The sequence below is a fragment of the Oncorhynchus mykiss genome, chromosome 24 (assembly GCF_057628025.1).
Source record: "Oncorhynchus mykiss isolate SJ-2025 chromosome 24, ASM5762802v1, whole genome shotgun sequence".
NCBI lineage: Eukaryota > Metazoa > Chordata > Actinopteri > Salmoniformes > Salmonidae > Oncorhynchus > Oncorhynchus mykiss.
Genome location: NC_143045.1, coordinates 27,421,304 through 27,447,805, shown reverse-complemented (window position 1 = coordinate 27,447,805; position 26,502 = coordinate 27,421,304). Strand labels below are relative to the sequence as shown.

At 43.9% G+C, this 26,502-nt stretch overlaps 1 protein-coding gene across 4 annotated transcripts in view; it reads right to left on the bottom strand.

Annotated features, from left to right (window-relative positions):
- Positions 1-26,502, bottom strand: part of LOC110504090 (chloride channel protein 2) — a 195,518-nt gene that overhangs the window by 68,465 nt on the left and 100,551 nt on the right. For all 4 annotated transcript variants that reach the window (XR_016491409.1, XR_016491410.1, XM_090218806.1 and 1 more), the window contains exons 3-6: positions 19,385-19,516; positions 16,840-16,968; positions 16,639-16,772; positions 15,879-15,956 (exon numbers count right to left, since the gene is read on the bottom strand). Coding sequence is in view for 2 of the 4 variants with exons in the window: in XM_090218806.1 (XP_090074932.1) it covers positions 15,879-15,956; positions 16,639-16,772; positions 16,840-16,968; positions 19,385-19,516 (473 nt within the window). In the remaining 2 variants the exon portion in view is untranslated. The remainder of the gene's footprint in view (positions 1-15,878; positions 15,957-16,638; positions 16,773-16,839; positions 16,969-19,384; positions 19,517-26,502) is intronic.

Below are 26,502 nucleotides of genomic sequence, written 5' to 3'. Positions count from 1 at the left end.
TCAAAACTTTTCTTCATTTTTATATCTCTACATTTATTTATTGCTCCCTGTAGTATAGCTATGGAGATTAAAGATGAGATGTATTTAATTCGTTTGCAAATAACATGCTGGTTTAAATATTTATTATGTGTATATTACTTGTCTAAATGTATATTGTGTGTGTGTGTGTGTGCATATTCTGGACATGCACTCAGAAGAACAGTCAAGAGTGAAAAAACATTCTCTCAACCAGTGACATGTGACGTGTTTTTCTCCAAGCCACTAACAGGCCGGGTGTGGTATTGAGCCGATGCAGACATGAGCAGTCGATTAAGAGGAGGAACAATTTTGGAGTTTACGGAAACAAAGGAACTTTCCCACATACAACTAACCTACAGTTCTGTCTTAAGGGAGAGGGAAGTCTGTTCAGTGAATTACTATGGTATCTCAACCACATTGGAGTTGGTTTGCCTGCATGATCAGTGGCTACAGTAGATGATAGATATAGTGATGTACTGATGGTTTAAGATGTACTGTGGTTTAAAATGTGAGGTTTATGAGTGAGAGGACTGAAAAAAGTTAGGGTATGGAAGTGAAATATCAACAAAAGGCAAGTATACTGGCTAAAGAGGAAAGCAAAGCCAGGTCAGAAAGGGAACCTGAGCGCCCGACTCAGCTGAGATTCGACCAATTAGATGCTAGTAACATTCACGCCTACCTTATTTGAGGGTATATTAAGCTGACTGGTTCTGCTCATAGAGATCATCCTGACAAACTTGCCCTCTAAATACACCTCTGCTGTTTTCAACCAAGACCTCAGCGATCACTGCCTCATTGCCTGCGTCCGTATGGGTCCGCGGTCAAACAACCACCCCTCATCACTGGCAAGCTAAACTAATCACTAAAACACTTCTGCGAGCAGGCCTTTTTAATCGACCTGGCCCGGGTATCCTGGAAGGAAATTGACCTCATCCCGTCAGTAGAGGATGACTGGTTGTTCTTTAAAAGTGCTTTCCTCACCATCTTGAATAAGCATGCCCTTTCAAAAAATGTAGAACTAAGAACAGATATAGCCCTTGGTTCACTCCAGACCTGACTGCCCTCGACCAGCACAAAAACATCCTGCACTAGCATCAAACAGTCCCTGCAATATGCAACTTCTCAGGGAAGTCAGGAACCAATATACACAGTCAGTTAGGAAAGCAAAGTCTAGCTTTTTCAAATAGAAATTCACATCCTGCAGTACTAATTCCAAAAAGTTTTGGGACACTGTAAAGTCTATGGAGAATAAGAGCACCTCCTCCAAGCTGCCTGCCCGCCCCCCCCTCCCCCTCCTCACCAAGCTGCCCCCCACCCCCACCGCTTCTCCTTCACCCAAATCCAGACAGCTGATGTTTTGAAAGAGCTGCAAAATCTGGATACCTGCAAATCAGCTGGGATAGACAATCTGGACCCTCTCTTTCTAAGATTATCAGCCACCATTGTTGCAACCCCTATTACTAGTCTGTTCAACCTCTTTCGTATGGTCGGAGATTCCTAAAGATTGGAAAGCGGCCACGGTCATCCCCCTATTCAAAGGGGGAGACATTCTTGACCCAAACTGTTACAGACCTATATCGATCCTGCCCTGCTTTTCTAAAGTCCTCGAAAGCCAAGTGAACAAACAGATCACCGACGATTTCGAATCCCACCGTACCTTCTCCGCTATGCAACCTGGTTTCCGAGCTGGTCACGGGTGCACCTCAGCCACGCTCAAGATCCTAAATGATATCATAACCTGCATCGATAAAAGACAGTACTGTGCAGCAGTCTTCAATGACCTGGCCAAGTCTTTCGACTCTGTCAATCACCGTATTCTTATCGGCAGACTTAACAGCCTTGGTTTCTCTAATGACTGCCTCGCCTGGTTCACTAACTACTTCTCAGATAGAGTTCAGTGTGTCAAATAGGAGGGCCTGTTGTCCAGACCTCTGGCAGTCTCTATGGGGGTGCCACAGGGTTCAATTCTCGGGCCGACTTCCTTCTCTGTATATATCAATGATGTCGCTCTTGCTGTGGGTGATTCTTTGATCCATCTCTACGCAGACAACACCATTCAGTATACATGTGACCCTTCTTTCGACACTGTTAACTTCTTATGGATGGGGGGGCAGTATTGAGTAGCTTGGATGAATAAGGTGCCCAGAGTAAACTGCCTGCTACTCAGGTCCAGAAGCTAAGATATGCATATTACTAGTGGATTTGGATAGAAAACACTCTGGAGTTTCTAAAACTGCTTGAATTATGTCTGTGAACTCAAATGGCAGGCAAAAACCTGAGAAAAAAATAAACCAGGAAGTGGAAAATCTGAGGTTTGTAGGTTTTCAGGTCTTTGCCTATCCAATATACAGTGGAAATTTGGTCCGATTGCACTTCCTAAGGCATCCACTAGATGTCAACAGTCTTTAGAACCTGGTTTCAGGCTTCTACTGCGAAGGGGGAGCGAATAAGAGCTGTTTGACTAAGAGGTCTGGCAGAATGCCATGAGCTCAGTCATGTGCGTGGCCGTGAGAGCTAGCTGCGTTCCTTTTCATTTCTAAAGACAAAGGAATTGTCCGGTTGGAATATTTTTTAAGATTTATATTAAAAACATCCTAAAGATTGATTCTATACATCGTTTGACACGTTTCTACGAACTGTAAAATAACTTTTTTGACTTTTCATCTGGACTAAGTGTGCCTGCGCCACATGAATTTGGATTTGGGAACTAAGCGCGCGAAAAAAACAGGAGGAATTTATCTAACAAAACAAACATTTATTGTGGAACTGGGCTTCCTTGGAGTGCATTCTGATGAAGATCATCAAAGGTAAGTTAATATTTATAATGCTATTTCTGACTTCTGTTGACTCCACAACATGGCGGGAATCTGTATGGCTTGTTTTGGTGTCTGAGCGCTGTACTCAGATTATTGCATGGTGTGCTTTTTCCGTAAAGCTTTTTTGAAATCTGACACAGCGGTTGCATTAAGGAGAAGTATATCTTTAATTCCATGTATAACACTTGTATTTTCATCAACATTTATGATGAGTATTTCTGTATTTTGATGTGGCTCTCTGCAAAATCACCGGATGTTTTGGAAGCAAAACATTACTGAACATAACGGGCCAATGTAAACTGAGATTTCTGGATATAAATATGAACTTCGAACAAAACATACATGTAATTGTGTAGCATGAAGTCCTATGAGTGTCATCTGATGAAGATCATCAAAGGTTAGTGATTAATCTGATCTCTATTTCTGCTTTTTGTGACTCTTCTCTTTGGCTGGAAAAATGGCTGTGTTTTTCTGTGACTAGGTGCTGACCTAACATAATCTCATGGTATGCTTTCGTCGTAAAGCCTTTTTGAAATCGGACACTGACTGGATTTACAACAACTTTATTTTTAAAATGGTGCAATATACTTGTATGTTTGAGGAATTTTAATTCTGAGATTTCTGTTGTTTGAATTTGGCGCCCTGCACTTTCACTGGCTGTTGTCAAATCGATCCCGTTAACGGGATTTCATCCATAAGATGTTAACAAACCTCCAAACGAGCTTCAATGCCATACAACACTCCTTCGAAGGCCTCCAACTGCTCTTAAATGCTAGTACAATGAAAGGCATGCTCTTCAATCGATCGCTGCCCGAACCTGCCTGCCTGGATAGCATCACTACTCTGGACGATTCGGACTTAGAATATGTGGATAACTACAAATACCTAGGTGTCTGGCTAGACTGTAAACTCTCCTTCCAAACTCATATTAAAAAATGTAATCTAGAATTGGCTTCTTATTTCGCAACAAAGCCTCCTTCACTCATGCCGCTAAACATACCCTCGTAAAACTGACTATCCTACCGAGCCTCGACTTCGGTGATGTCATTTACAAAATAGCCTCCAACACTCTACTCAACAAATTGGATGCAGTCTATCACAGTGCCATACCTTTTGTCACTAAAGCTCCATATACTAGCCACCACTGCGACCTGTATGCTCTTGTTGGTTGGTCCTCGCTACATATTCGTCTCCAAACCCACTGGCTCCAGGTCATCTATAAGTATTTGCTAGGTAAAGCTCTGCCTTATCTCAGCTCAGGTCACCATAGCAACTCCCACACGTAGCACGCGCTCCAGCAGGTATATTTCACTGGTCATCCCCAAAGCCAACACCTCCTTTGGCCGCCTTTCCTTCCAGTTCTCTGCTGCCAATGACTGGAACGAATTGCAAAAATCACAGCTTACCGATCGCTGCAGCTGTACATAGCCCATCTGTAAATAGCCCATCCAACCAACTACCTACCTCATCCAATATTTGTTTTTGTTTTTCTGCTCTTTTGCACACCAGTATTTCTACTTGCACATCCTCAACTGCACATCTATCACTCCAGTGTTAATTGCTAAATTGTAATTACTTTGCCACTTTGGCCTATTTATTACCTTACCTCCTTACTTCATTAGCACACACTGCATACAGATTTTTCTATTGTGTTATTGACTGTACGTTTGTCTATCCCATGTGTAACTCTGTTGTTGTTTTAGTCGCACTGCTTTGTTTTATCTTGGCCAGGTAGCAGTTGTAAATGAGAACTTGTTCTCAACTGGCCTACCTGGTTAAATAAAGGTGAAAAAAATCCTGCTACTGAATTGATGCTATGCTTATTATACCAACGCTCCTGTAGCTAGCGGTTACTCGTTATGCTACTGTTTTCTGATATTAAATGTTGTTAGCAAATGCTCGCAAGCTGTGAACTTCGCCCGCGTCGCTCAATATGCTCACGTAGCACGTCTACCTGCTGAGGGGACGTCATTGACTGAGGATCAATCCATGTCGCTGCTCTACTGTTGGCAGTCAATAGTGGCTACAACTAGCTAGCTTGTAGATTAGTCTTGGGACTATTGTATACTTTGAGAGTTCCCATGACAGCTTCAGGCAGAGTCTGTGCTCTCGGTTTACACATCCCATCACGGCGAATCTGCCCTGATCCATATAGGAGAAAGTAGCCTATGCTAGCCTAATATGTGTTGATATACAGTGAGAAGCAATGTTTCTTGATGACTGCGTGATCACGCTCTCCGTTGCCAGTGTGAGTTAGAACTTTAAACAGGTCAACATTCACAAGGCCGCAGGTACAGACGGATTACCAGGACGTGTACTCTGAGCATGCGCTGACCAACTGGCAAGTGTCTTCACTGACATTTTCAACCTGTCCCTGACTGAGTCTGTAATACCAACATGTTTTAAGCAGACCACCATAGTCCCTGTGCCCAAGAACACTAAGGAAACCTGCCTAAATTACTAGAAGTGCTTTGAAAGGCTGGTCATGGTTCACATCAACACCATCATCCCAGAAACCCTAGACCCACTCCAATTTGTATACCAACCCATCAGATCCACAGATGATGCAATCTCTATTGCAATCCACACTGCCCATTCCCACCTAGACAAAAGGAACACCTATGTCAGAATGCTATTCATTCACTACAGCTCAGCTTTCAACACAATAGTGCCCTCAAACTCATCACTAAGGACCCTGGGACTAAACACCTCCCTCTGCAACTGGTTCCTGGACTTCCTGATGGGCCGCCTCCAGGTGGTAAGGGTAGGTAACAACACATCCGCCACGCTGATACTCAACACAGGGGGCCCCTCAGGGGTGCGTGCTCAGTCCCCTCCTGTACTCCCTGTTCACTTATGACTGCATGGCCAGGCACGACTACAACATCATCATTACGTTTGACGACAACAGGTGGTAGGCATGATCACCGACAACGATGAGACAGCCTATAGGGAGGTCAGAGACCTGGCTGAATGGTGCCAGGATAACAACCTCTCCCTCAACGTGATCAAGACAAAAGGAGATGATTATGGACAACAGGAAAAGGAAGACTGAGAATGAGCGCATGCTCATCGACAGGGCTGTAGTGGAGCAGACAGAGCTTCAAATTCTTGGGTGTCCACATCACCAACAAACTAACATTGTCCAAGCACACCAAGACAGTCGTGAAGAGGGCATGACAAAACCTATTCCCCTCAGGAGACAAAATATTTGGCATGGGTCCTCAGATCCTCAAAAAGTTGTACAGCTGCACCATGAAGAGCATCCTGACTGGTTGCATCACTGCCTGGTATGGCAACTGCTCAGCCGCCAACTGCAAGGCACTAGAGGGTAGTGCGAACGGCCCAGTACATCACTGGGGCCAAGTTTCCTGCCATCCAGGACCTCCATATCAGACAGTGTCAGAGGAAGGCCCTAAAAATTGTCAAAGACTCCAGCCACCCTAGTTATAGACTGTTCTCTCTGCAAGTGGTACTGGAGCGCCAAGTCTAGGTCCAAAAGGCTCCTTAACAGCTTCTACCCCCAAGACATAAGACTCCTGAACAGCTATTCAAATGGCTACCCAGACTATTTGCATTGCCCCCCACACCCCCTCCCTCTTTTACACTGCTGCTTCTCTGTTCATTATCATCTATGCATAGTCACTTTACCTCGACTTACCTGTGCCCCCACACATTGACTCTGTACCGGCACCCCCTGTATATAGCCTCGCTAATGTTATTTTACTGCTGCTCTTCAATTATTTGTTGTTTTTTACTTGTCCATTTTTTCTTAAAACTTGTTTTTCTTAAAACTGCATTGTTGGTTAAATGTGATATGAGCAAGGAGATGGTGCTTATCACGCCGAATTTGATAGTATTTGGTCTCATGTAGCTTACTCAATTATGTGTGGTGCAGTTCACGAGACCGCAGCAAGACACTACAGTATCAGCGGTTCATTAACGCTGTCTTTCAGTCACATTAGTCATCTTATAGGCAGCAGTAGGTTTAGCCCCTGTATTTATTAACCATGTCTAATCACGTCAGGCCTTCTACATAGGTAGTCGACTCCCTGTCGGTCCATCTCATAGTCTAGTAGTTTTTAGTGACAACTATTCTACCATGTGCAATTATACTGTATGCTAACTGTAGTGGTTGGTTCATTCTAGTATCAGGTATTAGATCCTGTTTTTAATTGATCTTCTGTTGCATTTTGTTGTGTCTTACATAATTCAATTATGTGGTGATGCTTGTAAACTCTAATATTCTTGTTTAATTATCTTCACACAGTGTTGCATTATGGCATGGTTGCTGATACTGCATCCGTGGGAGCAATATGCATGTTTAGGCTCTGCTTCCCCTTGCGTGGTGAATGTAGTGCTAACAATGTCGTGTTAAGTCTCTTATCATCTGCACATAATCGTTGGCATGGTTGCTACTATTGCTATTGGCAAGAGCACACTGTGAGGTCACTGTGCCATAGAGGCAACACTAGCCACCCCTTCCACTCATTTTCAATGAGCATCACAGTACGATGGCAGACAGAACGTTTATGCAGATCTTTAACCCACGCTGAGGCTTTTACATGAACACTCGTATATATTCATTAAATATGTGCTGATTTTACAGTTTATGTATTATGTTAATTGTGTATTATTGTGATGCATCTATTGGCTGGGGCAATCCATTTTGTCGTCTGGTTTATCCCAGAATGCCCCCCTTCGGTCACGCCCTGATCTGTTTCACCTGACCTTATGCTTCTCTCCACCCGCTCATCTTCCCCACTTACCCCTGGGTATTTATACCTGTGTTTTCTGTCTGTCTGTGCCAGTTCATCTTGTTTGTTCAAATCAACCAGCATTTTGTCTCAGCTCCTGCTTTTCTTTTTATCTCACCCTCCTGGTTTTGACCCTTGCCTGTCCTGACAGCTTGCCTGCCGTCCTGTGCCTTTGGCCCTTCTCTGGATTTCCGACATCTGCCTGACCTGACCCTGGGCCTGCCTACCGTCCTGTACCGTGGCCCCACTATTCTGTATTATCAACCCCTGCCTGTCTTGGCCTGTTGTTTGCCTGCCCCTGTTGTTCACAATAAACATTGTTACTTCAACACAGTCTGCCCTTGGATCTTACCTGAAAGCTGATACTTTCAGGATACATTTGCATTATTTCTGTTGTCATCTTCATTCTCGCTGTAGTACTCATGATGCATCAGGTTAGGCATATCTTTGGAGTATACTAGTAGCCAGTTACTAGTAGTCAGTTTCGCAAGTTATCAGGCATGCTTGTACATTGTTGGAACGCACGCAGACATCGTATACTTTGCTGTGATTGCTGAAGCTGAGCATGACTCATTTCTACCACCATTGTGCTGTGCCAAATGCTGTGGACTGCTATGTGAGCTGTCGAGCAGCGTAATATCTTGTGATACTCAGATGGAGACAGTCTGTTGCCGGCTAAACATTCCCGGGTCAGTCTCATCATTTGGCACATTTCAAAGAAGTACAGCTCATTTTAAAATGATTACTACTGCTAAGTGTAACCTTTTTCTCCCAGATTCCGGTTAATCACCCTGGACCTTAAATGGGGAAGCTCGCGCTGTATCGCGGTGTGATGACCAATCAAGGCTTGTTATAGCTTCAAGCTGTGTTGAATTGGCTGTTAATACTAGCATTACCTAGCACGCCATGGGCTTGCTAAACACCCACGTGGCAATCAGCTGTTGGCGATCGAGCATTCATTGTCCCCAATGGAAATGTCTGTTAAGAGCTTGTTTCAAACACTAATATGCAGGCATATTTCAGTATCTATTGGATTTATTTACTCTTCCTATCAGGTCACCCATCTTCTTCATGGCCTACCAGCATATACACTATATTTACAAAATTATGTGGACACCCCTTCAAAATGAGTGGATTCATTTTTTTCAGCCACACCTGTTGCAGACAAGTGTAAAAGTTGAGCACAAAGCCATGCAGTCTCCAAAGACAAACATTGGCAGTATAAAGGCCTTACTGAAGAGCTCAGTGACTTTCAACTTGGCACCGACATAGGATGCCACCTTTCCAACAAGTCAGTTTGTCAAATTTCTGCCCTGCTAGAGCTGCCACAGTCAACAAAGTGCTGTTGTGAAGTGGAAACGTCTAGGAACAACAACGGCTCAGCCGCAAAGTGGTAGGCCACACAAACTCACAGAAAGGGACTGCCAACTGCTGAAGTGCGTAGCAACACTCAGTTGCAACACTCACTACCGAGTTCCAAACTGCCTCTGGAAGCAACGTAAGCAAAATAACTGTTCGTCGGGAGCTTCATGAAATGGGTTTCTAAGGCCAAGCAGCTGGACACAAGCCTAAGATCCCCATGCGCAATGCCAAGCGTCGGCTGGAGTGGTGTAAAGTTCACCACCATTGGACTCTGGAGCAGTGGAAACACGTTCTCTGGAGTGATGAATCACGCTTAAACATCTGGTAGTCCAATGGATGAATCTGAGTGTCAGGAGAATGCTACCTGCCCAAATGCATAGCATCAACTGTAAAGTTTGGTGGAGGAGAAATAATGGTCTGGGGCTGTTTTTCATGGTTCAGTCTAGGCCCCTTAGTTCCAGTGAAGGGAAATCTTAATGCTAAAGCATACAATGAGATTCAGGACGATTTTGTGCTTCCAACTTTGTGGCAACAGTTTTGTCCTAAGTCTGCACAACTCTGCCAGGACCTAGGATCAAGAGAGACACTCAAGTGTTTTAGTACTATATCTATCTCTTGACACAATGATGAAAATAATCATGGTCTCTAAACCTTCAAGCTGCATACTGGACCCTATTCCAACTAAACTACTGAAAGAGCTGCTTCCTGTGCTTGGCCCTCCTATGTTGAACATAATAAACAGCTCTCTATCCCCCGGATGTGTACCAAACTCACTAAAAGTGTCAGTAATAAAGCCTCTCTTGAAAAAGCCAAACCTTGAGCCAGAAAAGATAAACAACTATCGGCCTATATCGAATCTACCATTCCTCTCAACATTTTTAGAAAAAGCTGTTGCACAGCAACTCACTGCCTTCCTGAAGACAATGTATACGAAATGCTTCAGTCTGGTTTCAGACCCCATCATAGCACTGAGACTGCACGTGTGAAGTTGGTAAATTACCTTTTAATGGCGTCAGACCAAGGCACTGCATCTGTCCTCGTGCTCCTAGACCTTAGTGCTGCTTTTGATACCATCGATCACCACATTCTTTTGGAGAGATTGGAAACCCAAATTGGTCTACACGGACAAGTTCTGGCCTGGTTTAGATCTTATCTGTCGGAAAGATATCAGTTTGTCTCTGTGAATGGTTTGTCCTCTGACAAATCAACTGTACATTTCGGTGTTCCTCAAGGTTCCGTTTTAGGACCACTATTGTTTTCACTATATATTTTACCTCTTGGGGATGTCATTCGAAAACATAATGTTAACGTTCACTGCTATGCGGATGATACACAGCTGTACATGGTGAAGCCCCAAAATTGCCCTCGCTAGAAGCCTGTGTTTCAGACATAAGGAAGTGGATGGCTGCAAACTTTCTACTTTTAAACTCGGACAAAACAGAGATGCTTGTTCTAGGTCCCAAGAAACAAAGAAATCTTCTGTTGAATCTGACAATTAATCTTGACGGTTAAAAAGTCGTCTCAAATAAAACTGTGAAGTACATCGGCGTTACTCTGGACACTGATCTCTCTTTTGACGAACATATCAAGACATTTCAAGGACAGCTTTTTTCCATCTACGTAACATTGCAAAAATCAGAAACTTTCTGTCCAAAAATGATGCAGAAAAATGTATCCATGCTTTGTTACTTCTAGGTTAGACAATGCTCTGATTTCCGGCTACCCGGATAAAGCACCAAATAAACTTCAGTTAGTGCTAAATACAGCTGCTAAAATCCTGACTAGAACCAAAAAATGTGATCATATTACTCCAGTGCTAGCCTCCCTACACTGGCTTCCTGTTAAGGCAAGGGCAGATTTCAAGGTTTTACTGCTAACCTAAAAAGCATTACATGGGCTTGCTCCTACCCATCTTTCCGATTTGGTCCAGCCGTACATACCTACACGTACGCTACGGTCACAAGACACAGGCCTCCTAATTGTCCCTAGAATTTCTAAGCAAACAGCTGGAGGCAGGGCTTTCTCCTATAGAGCTCCGTTTTTATGGAATGGTCTGCCTACCCATGTGAGAGACACAGACTCGGTCTCAACCTTTAAGTCTTTACTGAAGACTCATCTCTTCAGTAGGTCATATGATTGAGTGTAGTCTGGCCCAGGAGTGTGAAGGTGAACGGAAAGGCTCTGGAGCAACAAACTGCCCTTGCTGTTTCCCCCTAGCAGGTTCCCCTCTTTCCACTGGGATTCTCTGCATCTAACCCTATTACAGGGGCTGAGTCACTGGCTTACTGGTTCTCTTCCATGCCGTCCCTAGGAGGGGTGCGTCACTTGAGTGGGTTGAGTCACTGACGTGATCTTCCCGTCTGGGTTGGCGCCCATCCTTGGGTTGTGCCGTGGCGGAGATCTTTGTGGGCTATACTCGGCCTTGTCTCAGGATGGTAAGTGGGTGGTTGAAGATATCCCTCTAGAGGTGTGGGGGCTGTGCTTTGGCGAAGTGGGTGGGGTTATATCCTGCCTGTTTGGCCCTGTCCGGGGGTATCATCAGATGGGGCCACAGTGTCTCCTGACCCCTCCGGTCTCAGCCTCCAGTATTTATGCTGCAGTAGTTTGTGTCGCGGGGCTAGGGTCAGTTTGTTATATCTGGAGTACTTCTCCTGTCTTGTCCGGTGTCCTGTGTGAATTTAAGTGTGCTCTCTCTAATTATCTCTTTCTCTCTTTATTTCTCTCTCTCTGAGGACCTGAGCCCTAGGACCATGCCTCAGGACTACCTGGCATGATGACTCCTTGCTGTCCCCAGTCCACCTGGCCGTGCTGCTGGTCCAGTTTCAACTGTTCTGCCTGCGGCTATGGAAACCTGACCTGTTCACCGGACGTGCTACCTGTCCCAGACCTGCTGTTTTCAACTCCCTAGAGACAGCAGGAGTGCTAGAGATACTCTCAATGATCGGCTATGAAATGCAAACTGACATTTACTCCTGAGGTGCTGACTTGTTGCACCCTCGACAACTACTGTGATTATTATTAAATTGACCATGCTGGTCATTTATGAACATTTGAACATCTTGGCCATGTTCTGTTATAATCTCCACCCGGCACAGCCAGAAGAGGACTGGCCACCCGTCATAGCCTGGTTCCTCTAGGTTTCTTCCTAGGTTTTGGCCTTTCTAGGGAGTTTTTCCTAGCCACCGTGCTTCTACACCTGCATTGCTTGCTGTTTGGGGTTTTAGGCTGGGTTTCTGTACAGCACTTTGTGATATCAGCTGATGTAAGAAGGGCTATATAAATACATGTGATTTGATTTGAGAAGAGTGGTGGCTGTTATAGCAGCAAAGGTGGGACCAACTATGTTAATGCCCATGATTTTGGAATTAGATGTTCGACAAGCAGGTGTCCACATACTTTTGGTTATGTAGTGTATGTTGACATAGCTGTTAGCTCAGGTAGACTATCTGTACAATGTCTTCTGTTATATAACCATGTGTGCCTTTTCTATTCCAAATTACAGTCAGGCAAATGCAGCCTGCCTTTATCATGGTCCAGTAAGCAAGAATTCGGTTAATTCCGGGTGTCAGGACCATTCAGTGTATAGTCTGCTCAGGATCCATCTGTCCACTACTCTCAAGGCCTACGGAGAAGTGACCAACATGCACATCAAAGAGCATCTCTCCTCTCTCTCAATAGCACAGGTTTGAGTCCAAGTTAAGGCAACAATGTGTTTATATTACGCGGTCCGAATGATGGCTTTTATGGGTTCTTCATTCTGAAACACACCAAATCATCCTTCCCTTTAATCTTGCGTGATCTGTTTGCATTATGGACACTGATATTAACCATACTCCCATCTACCCCTGGATGAAAGAATTAGCATGGAAAATCAGTCGTCATCACCAGAACTGACACTGCCTCGTCCTCCCTTTCATGTTATGATATCTAAATGCTGAGCACGGATGGCACCTGGCAAACCTCTGTTCAACATTGATGCTGGCAACCAATGACAAAGTACTGGAACTCATCACGGCTCTGGTTCCTTAGTCACCACTGTGGGCACATGACCATCTGCTGCTGTGACGTTACATTTGATTCTACATGAATTCCTGCAGTATTGCTATATGATCATGATTGTGTCAGCCGTTATGGGATTTTGATGAATAATGACTAAATGATGTGTACATTTAATTTCAAACTATAACTAAACAGAATACTACTATGTTACTGTATGGATGTATGAATCTTATTATAATCATAATACTGAATATAATGTGTGTAATTTTAGTCAAGAACTAGAACAAGGACTTTCTGTTCCTTGTTAGAAACTAATGGAGCTATCGTCAGACTGGCTGGAATGCTGTGTTACTACTTACAGGACATTCTGTCTCTACCCAGGGAGGGGAGAGACCTTGGGCTTGTAGTAGATTGTTTAACAGGTGGCAGACAATGTGGGAAGCCTTGTGAACTATATTGCCATTGTATCGGAGAGGAGGAGCAGCATTCAAAACGCTATGATGAAATGTGATGTATATAAACCAATGTACATTTTATTTTATGATACATATTATGATCAGTACTCTCGAGAATAAACGCTATTGATTGATTTTGAGACTGGTCTATGTCCATTTTATGCAAATAAGTATCTTACAAATTCTTAGAAATGGGCAGAGTATTTTAATTGAATTGGTTGATGAACATATAGGAATGAAATTCCTTTAACAGCCGTATGGTCCAGTAGCTATGTTGCATATGTAGAATATCCTCATATACCAAGATGACAGCTCATCCTGCCTCAGCGAAGCCCCCTGGCAGTGCATTTATATTGCAGGTGGTTGGCTACTTTCATGGCAGGTGGGTTCATACAACTTACGGTTGCCTAGTTAGATGGGTAGAATATTTTCCATGTACCAAGATGACAGCTCATCTTACCTCATCGGGGTACCCGGCGATGCGTAATATGGAAAATAGACATACTGCTGCATTAGCTCATGCTACACAGTTAGTATTAACACACAGGCCTAGTAGACGGTCATGTAAGGGAGAATGACCTTAGTTGGTCTATTGAGAGCTGCTAAACAGTGATGAGTTTACCTGCCAGTACCATGCCTCATTAAGTTTGCTATAATGGCGTCAGCCGTGGTCAATAGCCTACATGTTGCCATCTTTGCTGGCTACTTGATATAAAATATATTGCATATAGCTACAGGTGGTTGGCCGGGTCATATTTCTTAAGGTTGCTTGTTAGATAAGGATATATTTTATGAAGACCCGCCAGATGATTATGAATTTACTTTCAGTGAGAGCACCTGGCGGTGCGTCTCCAAGGCAGCTGGGTTCGTACTGCTTACGGTTGCTAGTTAGGTAGCATATTCTCATATACCAAGATGACAGCTCATACTGCCTCAAACGAGGCTACCCGGTGGTGCGTCATATAGAAAATATAAGACATACGTTGCACAAATCACGCTACACATGGTTCATATTCACACATAGTATACAGTCTTGTAAATGGTAGGATGTCTTTAGCTGGTCTATTTGCTAATATCTAAACTAGGCATTCTGCAGTAGGGTTCTTGGGGGGGGACTGTTATAGTTTAGCGCTCTCACTGCTTGGAGTTCATTTCATATACTGAACAAAAATACAACTTCAAAGATTTGACTGAGTTACAGTTCATTTAAGGAAATCAGTCAATTGAAATACATGTATAAGGTCGTAATCTATGGATATCACATGACTGGGAATACAGATATGCATCTGTTGGTCACAGAAACCTTAGAAAAATGTAGGGGCGTGGATCAGAAAACCAGTCAGTATCTGGTGTGACCACCATTTGCCTCATGTAGCGCGACACGTCTCCTTTGCACAGAATTGATCAGGCTGTTGATTGTGGCCTGTGGAATGTTGTCTCACTCCTCTTCAATGGCTGTGTGAAGTTGCTGGATACTGGCGGGAACTGAAACACGTTGTCGTACATCTTGATCCAGAGCATCTGGAAGATGTTCAATGGGTGACATGTCTGGTGAGTATGCAGAACAGGGACATGTTCAGCTTGCAGGAATTCTGTACAGATCCTTGTGACATGTGGCCGTGCTTTATCATGCTGAAACATGAGGTGATAGCGTGTGAACAAGGGGCCTCAGGATCTAGTCATGGTATCTCTGCATTCAAATTGCCATCGTTAAAACACAATTGTGTTCGCTGTCGGTAGCTTACGCCTGCCCATACACTAACCCCACCGATACCTTGGGGCATTCTGTTCACAACTTTGACATCAGCAAACCGCTTTCCCACACGACGCCATACACATGACATGGTTTGATGTTGAGAGGCTGGTTGGACGTAGTGCCAAATTCTCTAAAACGACGTTGGAGGCGGCATATGGTAGAGACATGAACATTACATTCTCTGACAACTGTTCTGGTGGACATTCCTGCAGTCAGCATAACAATTGCACGCTCCCTAAAAACTTGAAACATCTGTGGCATTGTGTTGTGTGACAAAACTTCACATTTTAGAGTGGCCTTTTATTGTCCCCAGCACAAGGTACACCTGTGTAATGATTATGTTGTTTAATCAGCTTCTTGATATGCCACATCTGTCAGGTGGATGGATTATCTTGGCAAAGGAGAAAAGCTCACTAACAGGGATGTAAACAAATTTCTTCACCAGATTTGAGCGAAATAAGCTTTTTGTGCGTACGGAAAAATTCTGGGATCTTTTATTTCAGCTTATGAAAAATGGGACCAACACTTCACATGTTACATTTATATTTTTTTCAGTGTATATTAAGCTACCCTGAAGCAGCAGAGTATATATCACCAAGACTTGCATTATTAATTTCTTAATGAATGGTTTAACATATTTCTGCATAGTTTTTCCTTTCTGAAAGATCACATTGATACCAATGTGGTAACTTGTGTGTGTCCAAGTGTGATTTACCTCGTAGATTCCACCAAACAGAGACATGAATTTGCTGAGGAGTGCAGCACACAGACTGGCAATGTGAACAAACGGACCCTAGAGAGAGAGGGAGAAAGAATCACTTGTGAATGATTTCCTAAAAACTTCAGTGTATCATTGATTAATCTCAAGACTTTTCTAAGAAGATTTAAATTCTGTTGTATTCTTCCAACCCCCTCTCCACCCTCCTTCATCCCCCTCTACCCTCCTTTATCCCCGTCTCCTCTCCACCTTCCTTCATTCCCCTATCCTCTCCACCCTCCTTCATCCCCCTCTCCTCCCCACCCCCCTCTCCTCTTCTTTCCACCCTCCTTCATCCCCCTCTCCTCTTCTTTACTCCCTCTTATCCCCCTCCCCTGTTTTACCTCTCCACTGTGACCAACAGGGTGGCCTGAGTGCAACGTGTGTGGCTGTATGACAGGGACACAGGACATGTGTAACCACAACCCTCTGTGTGCTTCACTGTTAGAACCCCTTGTCCTATGAATTACAGATATATTGATTGATTTTAGGAGTCTTTATGCCATATTGCGTCTGCTAGCTGTCAAATGGTGTGTGTGTCTGCATAACTAGTGGAACTCCTGGAACAGACAACTACTGGAACAGACAACTACCCAAACTCACACAAGCTTGACTGTGAGAAGAGGATATGTGTGCGTCAAAAGACAGAGAGGTGAGAAGAATGTTAACCGAGCGCGTGTGCACGTGTGTGTGTGTACTGTGTGTGTGTGAGTGTTACCTCCTTGCCCAGAGGCATGCCACTGCCCAGGGCACAGGTGAGACCGATGACTTTGGCAACAAAGGTTTTAAAGGTGAGGTATTCTTTCAGCACTACACCCCTCAGAATGGTCTTCATCTCTGGGATACCTGAACCTAGAGGGGGAGAGGGGGTTATGGTGCTCTGATGCAGTCAGTCAGTCAGTGTATGTGTGTGTCTTACCTACGGCCTGTGGGGCCAGTATCTGTGTGAAGCCAGCTGAGAAGGTGATGAGCACCACAGGGTAGGTGACCCAGGCTAGGTACTGGAGAAACACATTACTCTCCAGGCCTCCGTACATCCACTTCTGTGCTATGGACACACACACAAACACACCAATATCAAATTGATGTCAATCAGAAAGTTAAACTACAGTGCCTTGCGAAAGTATTCGGCCCCCTTGAACTTTGCAACCTTTTGCCACATTTCAGGCTTCAAACATAAAGATATAAAACTGTATTTTTTTGTGAAGAATCAACAACAAGTGGGACACAATCATGAAGTGGAACGACATTTATTGGATATTTCAAACCTTTTTAACAAATCAAAAACTGAAAAATTGGGCGTGCAAAATTATTCAGCCCCTTTACTTTCAGTGCAGCAAACTCTCTCCAGAAGTTCAGTGAGGATCTCTGAATGATCCAATGTTGACCTAAATGACTAATGATGATAAATACAATCCACCTGTGTGTAATCAAGTCTCCGTATAAATGCACCTGCACTGTGATAGTCTCAGAGGTCCGTTAAAAGCGCAGAGAGCATCATTAAGAACAAGGAACACACCAGGCAGGTCCGAGATACTGTTGTGAAGAAGTTTAAAGCCGGATTTGGATACAAAAAGATTTCCCAAGCTTTAAACATCCCAAGGAGCACTGTGCAAGCGATAATATTGAAATGGAAGGAGTATCAGACCACTGCAAATCTACCAAGACCTGGCCGTCCCTCTAAACTTTCAGCTCATACAAGGAGAAGACTGATCAGAGATGCAGCCAAGAGGCCCATGATCACTCTGGATGAACTGCAGAGATCTACAGCTGAGGTGGGAGACTCTGTCCATAGGACAACAATCAGTCGTATATTGCACAAATCTGGCCTTTATGGAAGAGTGGCAAGAAGAAAGCCATTTCTTAAAGATATCCATAAAAAGTGTCATTAAAAGTTTGCCACAAGCCACCTGGGAGACACACCAAACATGTGGAAGAAGGTGCTCTGGTCAGATGAAACCAAAATTGAACTTTTTGGCAACAATGCAAATCGTTATGTTTGGCGTAAAAGCAACACAGCTGAACACACCATCCCCACTGTCAAACATGGTGGTGGCAGCATCATGGTTTGGGCCTGCTTTTCTTCAGCAGGGACAGGGAAGATGGTTAAAATTGATGGGAAGATGGATGGAGCCAAATACAGGACCATTCTGGAAGAACACCTGATGGAGTCTGCAAAAGACCTGAGACTGGGACGGAGATTTGTCTTCCAACAAGACAATGATCCAAAACATAAAGCAAAATCTACAATGGAATGGTTCAAAAATAAACATATCCAGGTGTTAGAATAGCCAAGTCAAAGTCCAGACCTGAATCCAATCGAGAATCTGTGGAAAGAACTGAAAACTGCTGTTCACAAATGCTCTCCATCCAACCTCACTGAGCTCGAGCTGTTTTGCAAGGAGGAATGGGAAAAAATGTCAGTCTCTCGATGTGCAAAACTGATAGAGACATACCCCAAGCGACTTACAGCTGTAATCGCAGCAAAAGGTGGCGCTACAAAGTATTAACTTAAAGGGGCTGAATAATTTTGCACGCCCAATTTTTCAGTTTTTGATTTGTTAAAAAAAGTTTGAAATATCCAATAAATGTCGTTCCACTTCATGATTGTGTCCCACTTGTTGTTGATTCTTCACAAAAAAATACAGTTTTATATCTTTATGTTTGAAGCCTGAAATGTGGCAAAAGGTCGCAAAGTTCAAGGGGGCCGAATACTTTCGCAAGGCACTGTATATCCAATATATAAATCATGATAAAATATATTCATCATGAGAACTGCAATACATATTGTATTGGCAGTATCCTGATAATATCATATTGTGAGGTCCCTGGCAATTCCCAGCCCTACTCATGAGTACAGAGACAAAACATTTGACAAAAGTAGAACCCGCAGGACTTCTCTCCTAAAAATGACTGCTTTACATGGAGAGATCAAAAGTGTGTGTGTGTGTGTAGAAAGGGGGGGGATTTGTCTGGATGAGCGTCTTGCTTCTAGATGACTCACTCCTCTCCCCTCTTCACTTTCTCTACATGCAGTCTACCATCTGACACACACACACACACTGCAGCAATGTGTGTAAATTTGTGCTTGACTCAAGATAAAGCACATTGACACCCACACACCTTCTGAACACTCACACACACAAACACATTTTAATGCTGCAAAGATTAAATTAAACCACATTTAAGCTAATCATACACACACGGACTTGCATGCAGCCCTGGTAGACAGTAATCTGCACTGCAGCTCATCATGAACACACACCCTGGTTTGATGGGTGTGTGTGCGTGAACCACAGTGTCTGAGATTATCTTGAGTGTGGCTTAATGTCTTCTTTAGCTGCATGCAGGAAATGTGTCAGATTAAATGATTCAGACAGAGGGACAGTACAGCTGACTAGAGCCATCAGTAGACCAAGCAGTCTACCTCCTCCCCAAAGCCCTCACCTCCCCAAAGCCCTCACCTTGTAGACAGATGGCAATAGCGAAGTCGACCACCCAGCTGACCAGAGCCATGAATAGACCCAGGAGGATGAGGAAGATCCAGTCTTCACCAACACGAGAGATGAGGAACTTCTGACAGCGCACCGTACAGACTGGAGGGAAGAGAGATACAGGTGCACACTGTTAGACGACAACAACACTTACTATTACAGTACCAGTGAGTCAAGTCAGTCAGAACTACAATATAAACAAACCAACACATCTTACAGACTGAGGAGAGAAGTGTAGCATTGTTAAAACTACATTACCCACCTTGGAGTCAGGACCACAATACAATGTAACCCCCTACACCCACAAGTACCCATTCGATGTTCACTTTTGCACAGACACCTCTAGTCTCCTTTTACATGGGGGCTGTTTAATTCACACAGCTCTTTCTCCCATACACCCCCCCCCCCATAATACCTCTACCATCCCCCCCTATTTCCCTCGACTCACTCCTTTCCTTATTTCTCTACTCTCAAAGAGGAGATGTCTAGCAGGAGGGGTCCTCTAGTTCTCTACTTTAAGGACTGTCACATCAGACACGCCACACTGTCCTAACATTAGTCCTGCTCTGCTCCCCTGTCATATTATTCAGTCTTCTCTCATCTCACCAACGTACTAAACCACACTAATGCTACTTTACTACACTACAAGATTCTGTCAGATGAAAGAGAGAATTCTGAATTTCTGTATCCCCCTCTTCCTCCCTCTTTCTTTTCCTTCTCATCTAAAGCATTATTACTCTCCCCATTTGTCCCTCCACTTTCCTCCTCCTCTATAGTACGGCCTGTGTGTGCCATTGTATAGGGGAACAGGTTGTAATGTTGATGACATGGGGTGTATATCATTAATACGCAGATAGCACATGTAATGGAACAGGGTCCTTGAAGTGGACGTGTAGGGGTGGATTTGGGACAGAGAGGAGCAGACATAGCAATACATTGAATATTGTGTGGCGCAGGATGGCGACAGAGCAACATGCGTGTTTTTAGCACACTACAGTACACACTCTCCAATCAACACCTTCACAGTCTAACACACAAGCGCACACAGCTTACAAGCAGTGAGAAACACTTTGTGTGTGTTGCATCATCTCGCCCACGGCCCAGCTGTGTTCTAAAATTCCCTTCTGTTCTCTAGTCATCATGTGTGAGATGGTGTTTTGCGAGATGTGTGTGTTTGTCACGGTTTACATAAAAAAATAGTCATTTAGCAGACGCTCTTAGAGCGTCTAACAAGAGCAATTAGGGTTAAGTGCCTTGCTCAAGGGCACAGAGATTTTTAATCTAGTCGGCTTGGGGATTCGAACCAGTGACCTTCTTTATATAATTAACCACTAGGCTACCTGCCGCTGTCTGTGTGTGTTCGCATGTGTGAGAGCATGTTCATGCAAACATACAGCACCAATCAAAATTTTGGAAGCACCAACTTATTCCAAGATTTTTCTTCATTTTGACTATATTCTACATTGTAGAATAATAGTGAAGACATCAAACTATGAAATAACACAAGGAATCATGTAGTAACCAAACATAAAAAATAAAAAAATCTAAATATATTTTATATTTGAGATTCTTCAAAGTAACCAATCAGTTGTGTTGTGACAAGGTAGGGGGGTATACAGAATATAGCCCTATTTGGTAAAAAGACCAAGTCCATATTATGGCAAGAACAGCTCAATTAAGCAAAGAGAAACGACAGTCTATCATTACTTTAAGACATGAAGGTCAGTCAATGCTGAACATTTCAAGAACTTTGAACATTTCAAGTGCAGTCTCAAAAACCATCAAGCACTATGTTGAAGCTGTCTCTCATGAGGACCGCCACAAGAAAGAAAGACCCAGAATTTCCTCTGCTGCAGAGGATAAGTTCATTCGTTACCAGCCTCAGAAATTGCAGTCCAAATAAATGCTTCACATAGTTCAAGTAACAGACACATCTCAACATCCACTGTTCAGAGGAGACTGCGTGAATCAGGCCTTCATGGTCAAATTGCTGCAAAGAAACAACTACTAAAAGGACACCAATAAGAAGAACAGACTTGCTTGAAACACGAGCAATGGACATTAGACCGGTGGAAATCTGTCCTTTGGTCTGATGAGTCCAAATTTCAGATTTTTGGTTCCAGCCCCCGTGTCTTTGTGAGACGCAGAGTAGGTGAACGGATGATTGCCGCATGTGTGGTTCCCACCATGAAGCATGGAGATAGAGGTAGGTGAGATGGTGTTTGCTGGTGACACTGTCAGTGATGTATTTAGAATTCAAGGCACACTTAACCAGCATGGCTACCACAGCATTCTGAAGCGATACGCCATCCCATCTGGTTTGTGCTTAGTGGAACTATCATTTGCTTTTCAACAGGACAATGTCCCAAAACACACCTCTAGGCTGTGTAAGGGCTATTTGACTTTGAAGGAGAGTGATGGATTGCTGCATCAGATGACCTGGCTTCCAAAATCATCCGACCTCAACCCAATTGTGATGGTTTGCGATGAGTTGGAGCGTAGAGTGAAGGAAAAGAAGCCAACAAGTGCTCAGCATGTGGGAACTCCTCCAAGACTGTTGGAAAAGCATTCCTCATGAAGCTGGTTGAGAGAACGCCAAGAGCGTGCAAAGCTGTCATCAAGGCAAAGGGTAGCAACTTTGAAGAATCTCAAATATATATTGATTTGTTTAGCACTTTTTTGGTTACTACATTATTCCATATGTGTTATTTCATAGTTTTTATGTCTTTCCAATTCTAAAATGTAGAACATTGTCAAAATGTAGGAAAACCCTTGAATGAGTAGGTGTGTCCAAACTTCTGACTGGTACTGTACATTAACAAAAATAAACTCATCATCACGCAACAATTTCAAAGATTTCACTTAGTTACAGGTCATACGGAACTCAGTCAATTTAAATAAATAAATTAGGCCTATGGATTTCACGACTGGGAATACAGATATGCATCTGCTGGTCACAGATACCTTTTTTTTTTTAAAGTAAGGGCGATCAGTAAGGGATCAGAAAACCAGTCAGTATCTGGTCTGACCACCATTTGCCTCATCCAGCATGACACATCTCCTTCATATAGAGTTGATCAGGCTGTTGATTGTGGCCTGTGGAATGTTTTCCCACTGAAGTCGGTTACGATGCGAACTGCAGCCAGGTCAAGACCCTGGTGAGAACGGTGAGCATGCAGATGAGCTTCCCTGAGGCGGTTTCTGACAGTTTGTGCAGAAATTCTTTGCTTATGCAAACCCAGTTTCATCAGCTGTCTGGCTCGTCTCAGACCATCCCGCAGGTGAAGAAGCCAGATGTGGAGGTCCTGGGCTGGTGTGGTTACACATGGTCTACTGCTGTGAGGCCGGTTGGATGTACTGCCAAATTCTCTAAAACAATGTTTGAGGCATCTTATAGCAGAGTAATTAACATTACATTCTCTGTCAACAGCTCTGGTGGACATTCCTGCAGTCAGTATGCCAATTGCACACTCCCTCAAAACTTGAGACATCTGTGGTATTGTGTTGGGTGACAAAACTGCACATTTTAGAGTGGACGTTTATTGTCCTCCGCACAAGGTACACCTGTGTAATGATTATGCTGTTTAATCATCTTCTTGATATGCCACACCTGTCAGCTGGATGGATTATCTTGGCAAAGGAGAAATGCTCACTAACAGTGTGTGTGTTCAAACCAGCAGCAGCTGTAATCTTGTCTGGTCTCTGAGCAGTAATGTTGTTAGCTCCGTCTGTGCTGCTATGACTCACTGGTTTTCCTGGGGTTCACAGTACACACCTTACAACACTTACCTGTTTCATTCTTTATGGCAGGCAATAACCTGCATGCTATTTCCCTCCATCCCTCTCCTCTTTTTTCCATTCACCCCATCCTGTCTTCCACCATCTCACCACTCTTCAAACCACAGCTTTAACTTTTTTTTCCATTACTCTCATCCTTTTTTCATTTTCTACCTTCTATCTCTTCGTATTTGACTTCCTCTCCTTACTGGTATTTTCTTTTCTTTCTCCCTCTTTCCACTTTACTTTTCCATTTCTTCTCTGTCCCTAGTTTCTTTACTTCTCCATCTCCATCTCCGCTGTCTCAATTGGAATATCCTTTAGCCTTATTTTTTTCACTTTCTCTCTCTCCTTCCCTCTTTCTGGCTCTCGCAATAACACCCACATACCTGCTGAGACTAACTTAGGTCGTCTTGGATACAGAATGTGTCCGCTTCCAGCGCCAAGCACTTAATGTCTGAGTGAGAATGAATGAGTGAAGATAAACAAGTGAGAGAAAGGAAACTGTGAACACAGTGAGTAAATGAGTAAGGTCAAAAGGGAAAATAAGACACCAATTGTGAATACGCCGTACTGACAGAATACGGAACATTACCCACCCCAATCAAATTAGCCATCCCATTTTTTATGCAATGTGATAGCATACTAAAGCAAAAATAACCTATATTAGAAATGTTCCATACGGGGAACGACTTACCACTGGGGAGAAAACCAGCTCATGACTTCACACAGGGACGCAACTTTCACTGGGGACAGGGGGACATATCCCACCCCACATTCTGAAATTGCATTTTTGTCCCCTCTAGTTTGATCATTACATTGCGATACATAAAGCAGCTACGGTGTGCCTTAGGACCATGCGGACGCCTCAGAGCGGTCGTGTAGGCTGTTTGGAGTGTTCAGACAGACCACGTGGACAACATAGAGCGGGCTGACAGGCTGTGTGAAGGCAAAGCTTCTGGAAGGCTAGCTGGACCAGCATGAGAGAGTTGAGCATAAATCAGTGTGTATGAGTTGCGCTCTTTCACAGAGTTGTAATAGAAAGCAGAGCAGAAACTGGCTACTCTTTAGTTGATTGATGTAGCTGGCAAGGTAACTTCCACTTGTGGTAAATTCAATTGATTGGAAATTATTTGGAAAGGCACACACACACACACACACACACACACACACACAGTTGACAGTGCATGTCAGAGCAAAAACCAAGCCAAAACCAAGCCAGAGCTGGCCGCCTGGCCAAACTGAGCAATTGGGGAGGTGACCAAGAACCTGATGGTCACTCTGACAGAGTACCAGAGTTCCTCTGTGGAGATCGGAGAACCTTCCAGAAGGACAAACATCTCTGCAGTACTCTACCAATCAGGCCTTTTATGGTAGAGTGGCCAGACAGAAGCCACTCCTCAGTAAAAGGCATGACAGTCCGCTTGGAGTTTTCCAAAAGGCACCTAAAGGACTCTGACCATGAGAAACAAGACTCTCTGGTCTGATGAAACCAAGATTGAACTCTTTGGCCTCAATGCCAAGCGTCATGTCTGGAGGAAAACCTGGCACAATCCCTATGGTGAAGCATGGTGGTGGCAGCATCATGTTTTGGGGATGTTTTTCAATGGATGGGACTGGGAGACTACCATACAGCCAAGACAACGCAAGAGTGGCTTCGGGACAAGTCTCAATGTCCTTGAGTGGCCCAGCCAGAGCCAAAAAAAGAAACGTACTCAATGTCAACTGTGTTTATTTTCAGCAAATTTTATGTGTAAATATTTGTATGAACATAACAAGAATCAACAACTGAGACATTAACTAAACAAGTTCCACAGACGTGATAACAGAAATGGAAGAATGTGTCCTTGAACAAAGGTGTGGGTAAAAATCAAAAGTAACCATCAGTATAGCTGCATCAAGTTCTGCAGTGCATCTCCTCCTCATGGACTGCACCAGATTTGCCAGTTCTTACTGTGAAATGTTACCGCACTCTTACACCAAGGCACCTGCAAGTTCCCGGACATTTCTGGGGGGAATGGCCCTAGCCCTTACCCTCCGATCCAACAAGTCCCAGACGTGCTCAATGGGATTGAGATTCGGGCTGTTCGCTGGCCATGGCAGAACACTGACATTCCTGTCTTGTAGGAAATCACGCACAGAACGAGCAGTATGGCTGGTGGCATTGTCATGCTGGAGGGACATATCAGGTTGAGCCTGCAGGAAGGGTACCACATGAGGGAGGAGGATGTCTTCCCTGTAATGCACAGAGTTGAGATTGCCTGCAATGACAACAAGCTCAGTCCGATTATGCTGTGACACACCGCATGACAGACCCTCCACTTCCAAATCGATCCCGCTCCATGCCTCGGTGTAACGCTCATTCCTTTGACAATAAATGCGAATCCGACCATCACCCCTGGTGAGACAAAACCGTGACTCATCAGTTAACAGCACTTTTTGCCCGTCCTGTCTGGTCCATCGGTGGGTTTGTGCCCATGGGTGACGTTGTTGCCGGTGATGTCTGGTGAGGACCTGCCTTACAACAGGCCTACAAGCCCTCAGTCCAGCCTCTCTCAGCCTATTGCGGACAGTCTGAGCACTGATGGAGGGATTGTGCGTTCCTGGTGTAACTCAGGCAGTTGTTGTTGCCATCCTATACCTGTCCCGCAGGTGTAATGTTCGGATGTCCCGAAACTGTGCAGGTGTTGTGTTGATACATACATATACACTGTGATACACATATACTGTGTTGATACCACTGCGAGGACGATCAGCTGTCCGCCCTGTCTCCCTGTAGTGCTGTCTTAGGCATCTCACAGTACGGACATTGCAATGTTTTGTCCTGGTCACATGTGCAGTCCTCATGCCTCCTTGCAGCATGCCTAAGACACGATCAAGCAGATGAGCAGGGACCCTGGGCATCTTTCTTTTGGTGTTTTTCAGAGTCAGTAGAAATGCCTCTTTAGTGTCCTAAGTTTTCATAACTGTGACCTTAATTGCCTACCGTCTGTTAGCTGTTAGTGTCTTAACGACCGTTCCACAGGTGCATGTTCATAAAAAAATTTATGGTTCATTGAACAAGCATGGGAAACAGTGTTTAAACCCTTTTCAATGAAGATCTGTAAAGTTATTTGGATTTTTATGAATTGTCTTTGAAAGACAGGGTCCTGAAAAGGGGGTATTTCTTTTTTTGCTGAAATTATACACAGACACTTGCAAAAGTATTCATCCCCCTTAGCATTTTTCCTATTTTGTTGCATTACAACCTGTCATTTAAATTAATTTTTATTTGGATTTCATGTAATGGACATACACAAAATAGTCAAAAT